This window comes from Kockiozyma suomiensis (genome assembly GCF_038497685.1).
Source record: "Kockiozyma suomiensis strain NRRL Y-17356 unplaced genomic scaffold V2V93scaffold_20, whole genome shotgun sequence".
Taxonomy (NCBI): domain Eukaryota; kingdom Fungi; phylum Ascomycota; class Lipomycetes; order Lipomycetales; family Lipomycetaceae; genus Kockiozyma; species Kockiozyma suomiensis.
The window spans coordinates 153,261-159,285 of record NW_027117683.1 but is presented as its reverse complement, the minus strand read 5'-3'; the positions used below and the strand labels follow the sequence as shown (position 1 = coordinate 159,285).

Here is a 6,025-nt window from a genome sequence, read left to right as displayed (position 1 = left end):
TATTGATTTGAGAACCTAAGGCTGAGAATGGGAATAAGCAGTGAAATATTGGAAGAAGTGGGAGAGCTGGAAATGCTGGAAATTGCATTGCAATATTGTCTTGAACATGCTGCTGAATGGGATTTCTGAAGAGGATTTCAAGAGGGTATATTGTCAGGAAAAGATGTCAAAAGACTATATCAGAACATTGTGGAATGTTAGAAGGCGGCGTAGTATACATATTTGTCATAATTGTCTGTATATTGAGCCTGCACTCATCTCTGTGCTTAAAGAACTAAGAATAACAGTTGTAACAATCTGAACAATTTTTTTGCGAAACCCTGAACAAACATTTTTATCATCATAAATAACAATTGTATTTAACTTTGCTATGCCTGATTCTTCACCAGCAAACAGCATTTCTAAGAGTGTGATGGTGTTGAGATAATTGTAAGTATTATTTAATGTTTTAATCACAAGAGAATACATGCTCAATATATTGACAAAATAGATAATGAAGTATCCATCCAGGATATTAATAAAGTGTGATGTCCTGATCATTATTAATATCTACCTTTGGATAATCTCTCTTTGTCGAGTTTGCAGGAGATATAGGAATCAGAGTAATTGTCGAAGTCAACACTCACAGGGCAGAAGAAAACCTGCATCTGATTGGAAAGGGAGAAGATAAGGGTGCAGTAAAGGGTGCAGTAGGGTGTGCTGCAAGCAGAGGCAATGATGTGAGGCTCATGAAAATAATAATGTGGCTGTCTCTCAAAGTCCTTGTCATTGCTAGCATCCTCTTTGAACTGGAAAGATTACCAAATAAATGCCACAACTGCATTTCTGATTTACAGATAACATTTAGAACCTATACTCCAGGTTGTTGCTAGCTGCATTTATGATTCAGAAAAACTGCGTTTTCTCGGTATCACAGTTTGTGCAGTAAAAGTATCAAAGTTTGGTTAAATGTGAAGGGAGCGCTAATAAAAGATAATACAAACGGTGGGAAAATCGACAATAGAGAAGGTGATAAAACGAGCTTGTAGCATTTGCTTTGATATGATCTAGTTTCAGGAACTCACACACATGGAAAGGATTGTTGTGCTAGACTTGACTGGGAGAGAGAGCATGATGTGAATTTAGTGAATAAAGTTCAAATGTTTAGAGTTCAAGCATAACAGATCGGCCTATACAGCAAATTTACGGCCACAGCGCATGCTGCAAATGAATAATAAAGTTATACAAACTCATCAAGATGACTAAATTTACTGCAACATATTGCTGCAGGCTTATATAATTTTCCAGTACAGATGTGGAAGTTTAAGTAGAACCGTCTTTAGGTATATGAGAAAAATAAAGACCCATGAACGAGTAATTTAATGAAAATAAAGAGCAAGACTCTTAATGCAAACTGACTTACAACGGCAATAAGTGTGCAGAAAGAGATTTTTACAGCGTTGCTATATGACTAAGCATTGACATAAAGATCTAAAAATATATAAAGTTGGCCATTAGAAAAAATTATCAACTATCAAACCTTATTGGGTGAACCTGGCATCGGCTTTCTTCGGATCTGATCTCTGGGAAGGTCTGCTGGAGAGAGAAATCGTAACCGTAACCACGGATGGACAGTAGAGCGAATTTACTAAAACTATTCTAGCGGTTTCCGGTTGGAATATGAAGGCAAAGAGCAGATAGACAAACAAGAAGGCGAATGAAGAACGAATGAATCAGGATGACAGCAATTGGCAAGAAATGGGCGAAGGTTATTAATATGTCAAGAGCAGCTTGTCACAGTTGGTACAGAAAAAAAATTTGAGTTACCGCCAGCTTTTCTGATACATTGCTAATTTTATGACCGCATCATACTCGCTTGTCTCAGAATATGTTATATTGACGCGTAAGCAGGACGGTGGCGGACAGGGGGTTAAGCGATTTCTGTAGTTCGAGGAGGAGCCGTGGGCGGCTTCTATGTAGGGAAGAGACAAAAACTGAGGCTTCTGCTAATGCCGTTCGAAGAAAGCAGATAAATCAGAACGAAATTAAGGTTTAAGCTAGTACTGAACAAGCCAGTTTCTAGAATTCCGACGTCTAGGAGTGACGACGGTCGTGACATGCTGCAGTAGTTGGCCAGCAAGATAAATGGAGGAGGAAGATATAGAGAGAGGAGTAATAGTCAATAATATAAATGCTCTGCTAGATGCTCTTCTGGATGCTCTGCTATATGCTCTGCTAGTGCTTACTGGCCAAAAGATGCGCACTCAGAAAAGAAGAGATCACGTTGCTCCGCGGACGGCGCTGGCCCTTTACGACATGCGAGCTTGCCGAGGACGTGAGACACAGCGGCGGGCCCGATTTCAGCGCTGCTCGTTTACTTAAACACACGCTTCTTCCTCTTGCCTTCTCTTTTCTCAATCCATTTTCCTCTCGCGCTCGTCCTCTTTCGTTCACTTCACTGCCCTCCACTGCTCTTCATCCATACAATGGCCCTGACCACGCTCCGCTCTGAGAAGACCGTGGCTCCGTCCCGCGCGGTAAACCATACAGTCCTCGGCCTGCCCGACGGCATTCGGAACCACTTCATCGCCATGATCGGCGAGTTCTGCGGTACCTTCCTCTTCCTTTTCTTCGCTTACGCCATCGCCCAGGCCGCAAACTCGACCAAGGAAGCCATCAGCACCCCAAATCCCGCCCAGCTCGTCATGATCTCGGCCGGTTTTGGTTTCTCGCTCGCTGCTAACGTCTTCACCTTCTTCCGCGTCTCGGGCGGTCAGTTCAATCCTTGCGTCTCCCTATCTCTCGCTCTCGTCGGCGCGATCTCCCCCATCCGTGCCGCCCTATGTGCCTTCAGCCAGCTCGTCGCCGGTATCGCTGCCGCTGCCGCTGTCGATTCTCTCACCCCGGGACCAATTCTTTTCGCTAACTCTCTTGGCGACGGTGTCTCCAAGACTCGTGGTCTCTTCCTTGAGATGTTTATGACTGCCCAGCTCTGCATTGCAGTCCTCATGCTCGCAGCCGAGAAGCACCGCTCTCGCCCAATGGCCCCGCTCGGAATTGGCCTTGCCCTTTTCATCGACCATCTTGTTGGCGTCTATTTCACCGGTGCTGGTGTCAACCCTGCCCGATCTCTCGGTCCTGCTGTCGTCCTTCCCTCTTTCCCCGTCTATCACTGGATCTATTGGGTCGGTCCCATCCTCGGCTCCTTTATCGCTGCTGGACTCTACAAGACTCTCAAGCTCTTGCACTACGAAACTACAAACTCCTCCCAGGATGACGACGGATTTGCCGAAATCGAAGAGGCTCTGCGCTCACGTGTGTAAATTCTTGTCTCTTTGTCGTTGATGGCTTTTAAATCACAACAGAAAACACAATAGTCGTGCTCAGAGCCCGAGATAAGGTCTTTTGCACATAGGGTCTGATATTATCTCACTTATTATACTTAAAGCTTGTTTATATATATTATAGCAGGATCTCATGGCAGAGGAGTAAACAGTAGTAGTTGTTTTCTGTGTATGGTCTTTGGAGAACCTAGTTAGTCTTGGATATTGGTAATGATGAGGACAATAATAGTAATAATAATCATAATAATAATCATAATAATAATCATAATAATAATCATAATAAGAATAATAAACATAATAATCATATTAATAGTAACTATGACAATAGCAGGACGGGTGGTACACACAGCTTGCATCGTAGAATTTTTTGATCGCAGTAGATTGAATTGTTTGTTTACTTTTCGCCGGGTAGTATAGTTAAACGGCTCATCGCGGAAACGGCTACTAGAAGTTTCCCCGCGCTGCGCGGAACCTTGTCAGACCGGTGAAAGCTCTGAAACACACAGAGCTCGAGAAATTTGTTGTTTGTCTGTCTCGCTAGTTCTATGGTGAATTGCAGTTGATGGAGTATAGTTTGATGTATAAGAGACGGCATATGAAAAGCTGAGTGCAGGGAAGCCGAAGCCTTATAGCAAGTAGTTCGGCACAGCAGAACAATTTTTTTGCTTTTGCTTTTGTTTTCAATATTTTATTCCTTTTTTCTCCTCCTATTCAAATTTTTCCTCAGAAGTATGGTAATATAACTATTACGTTATATTTTTAGAGTTTGCGATACATCGTCAAATCGTAGTTCTTCTGTTATGTCTGTTTCCTAGCCGCTTCCGGCAGCTTTTTTTCTGCCCTATTTTTTCCATTGACTGATGCTTTTCCTAACGTGTACTAGCTTCGGACCAACCAAGCTCCTGCTAGAGTAAACCCAATTTTCCCTGGCTAATAACCATGTTTTCTTTTTCGGCTCTTTTGTTTACATACTCTGGGAGCCAAGATTTACTGATAAAAATGCACTCTGGCAACAATACCAAAAATAATGACTAAGCAAAATAGATTATTAATCAAGCAAATTACGATTATATAACATGTACGTGTATATTTCTATTTACAAATCCTTCTGTACAATCAAGTAACACCCAAAAAATTTCATGAGAGTAACATTTGTCGAAGGAAATTTACAGACTAAACCGTATAAAGCAACGGAGACTTCAAACTTTATACTCACGGCTTTGGTTTCTGCTCTTGCTCTTTGGCTGCTCGCTTGGCTGCATCAACCATCATCTCCCACTGCTTTTGAAACGATTGATTTTGAGTAGCCGTCGATGGCCGCTCTGAAGGCTTTACCAGCGGAGTCATGTGCGTCATCTTCCGGAATCGCAAACTTCGCAACAACATTGACTGCAAGGTAGTGATAAAACTTGTAGTGCAAAAATACAAAATCACACCAGCGGGAAGTGACATCGTGAAGAAAATTGACACAAAGGGAAGAGTCAGCATCAGTCGCTTAATTCCGGGACTTAACGTGTTGATTCCAGTTTCGCCTCCAAGCTAGAAAAGGGTGTTAGTATTACACTTCCATCTACGATAGGGGGTTTTTTTTTGACCAAACTCACTTGAAACAAGAGCGTAAACGAAGAAGCGGCAATAATTTGCAAACCGAGATAACGGTCTGGATCATTCAGATTGGGAAACCATAATGTGCCCTCAGTATTAAATCCCGGAACGTCCGCGCCAGCCATATGCATCAGACCCAAAAACATACCGAGGCCATAACACAAGTTCACAAGCATGGGAGCAAAGATCCACCGCTGCTTAACACCATACTCATCCATCAATTGACGGCGCGAGACAATGAATTCTGCAGCAGAGCCGCCTTGTTTTGCAAAATCCTCTGTAAGCTTCACCAGCGCAGGCTGCATTTTTTGTGTTCTCGCTGTCATGTCCGATGCTTTGACGTATATAGGGAATAGCAAGACGCGACAGGCGACGGTGGTAAGAACAATCGCAGCCCACCATGGTAATCCCGATAATACATGCATGTTTTCGAGTAAATGCTGGCAGATATCCGTCGGGTAGATCCACGTCTTTGCAAGACCTAAAGACTGTAGAGTGCCGACTGCATCTGAGGATGACTGGATTACCTGCAAAGTATCCGAAGAGACAAGACTATTGTCAGTAACTACCTGATTTGCAAAGTCCAGACTATCACTGGTGCTACTAGTCAGTTCATGACTCGCTAACTCAGGCTGTTGCGGCTTGTCGGAAGCGAATTCTGAAGTAGTCTCGGTAGTTGAAGGAGGCGTGGCAGTGGATTTAGAGAAAAAAGTGCGCGAGAAGGAGTATAAAAGGAGAGAGCTCTGTGCAGGTAGAGTACGAGTAGCTGGTCTCGATGAAACTACCCGAGACCATGTCTGAGAGGTGGATGACTAGAGGACATGAAGTCAGATCTGGGTTAATTGCAATTTTGGATATATAACGAGTTTATAAACCGACATACATATTGACGTGCCCTGACCGAGCTCTTGAGGAGGCCTGTTGCTGATGTGCGGGTTAGCGACACAACCGACAAACGCATGTTGGATGTTGCTTTACTCAGGCACTCAAACGCCTGTATTCGTGCAGTATCTTAGTTGAATTGCCTCACAGTATCTGTATGACAAGAATATATGACAAGAATATCCTACAAGACATATTTACCAGGGCTAGGGTTA

At 43.2% G+C, this 6,025-nt stretch overlaps 3 protein-coding genes across 3 annotated transcripts; 1 reads left to right on the top strand and 2 right to left on the bottom strand.

The window, feature by feature from the left end:
* Positions 1 to 202: 202 nt before the first annotated feature.
* On the bottom strand, positions 203 to 1,086 carry V2V93DRAFT_376601 (uncharacterized protein). Its single transcript, XM_066911792.1, has one exon. The coding sequence runs from the start codon at positions 538 to 540 to the stop codon at positions 226 to 228; it is 315 nt and encodes a 104-aa protein (XP_066763092.1). The 5' UTR covers positions 541 to 1,086; the 3' UTR covers positions 203 to 225.
* Positions 1,087 to 2,022: 936 nt separating this feature from the next.
* On the top strand, positions 2,023 to 3,599 carry V2V93DRAFT_376600 (aquaporin-like protein). The gene has a single exon (XM_066911791.1). The coding sequence runs from the start codon at positions 2,466 to 2,468 to the stop codon at positions 3,300 to 3,302; it is 837 nt and encodes a 278-aa protein (XP_066763091.1). The 5' UTR covers positions 2,023 to 2,465; the 3' UTR covers positions 3,303 to 3,599.
* A 752-nt stretch (positions 3,600 to 4,351) lies between these two features.
* On the bottom strand, positions 4,352 to 6,019 carry V2V93DRAFT_376598 (Oxa1p). The gene is made up of 3 exons (XM_066911790.1): positions 5,812 to 6,019; positions 4,928 to 5,740; positions 4,352 to 4,862 (listed from the first exon to the last, which is right to left on the bottom strand). The coding sequence occupies exons 1-3, from the start codon at positions 5,887 to 5,889 to the stop codon at positions 4,536 to 4,538; spliced, it is 1,218 nt and encodes a 405-aa protein (XP_066763090.1). The 5' UTR covers positions 5,890 to 6,019; the 3' UTR covers positions 4,352 to 4,535.
* Between the last annotated feature and the right edge of the window lie 6 nt (positions 6,020 to 6,025).

Coding starts and splice junctions, on each gene's coding strand:
- V2V93DRAFT_376601 (XM_066911792.1), bottom strand. CDS start 540: ATGATCAGGACATCACACTTTATTAATATCCTGGATGGATACTTCATT.
- V2V93DRAFT_376600 (XM_066911791.1), top strand. CDS start 2,466: ATGGCCCTGACCACGCTCCGCTCTGAGAAGACCGTGGCTCCGTCCCGC.
- V2V93DRAFT_376598 (XM_066911790.1), bottom strand. CDS start 5,889: ATGCGTTTGTCGGTTGTGTCGCTAACCCGCACATCAGCAACAGGCCTC. Junction 5,741..5,811: donor CGGTCAGGGCACGTCAATAT/GTATGTCGGTTT, acceptor CATGTCCTCTAG/TCATCCACCTCTCAGACATG. Junction 4,863..4,927: donor CGTTTACGCTCTTGTTTCAA/GTGAGTTTGGTC, acceptor ACCCTTTTCTAG/CTTGGAGGCGAAACTGGAAT.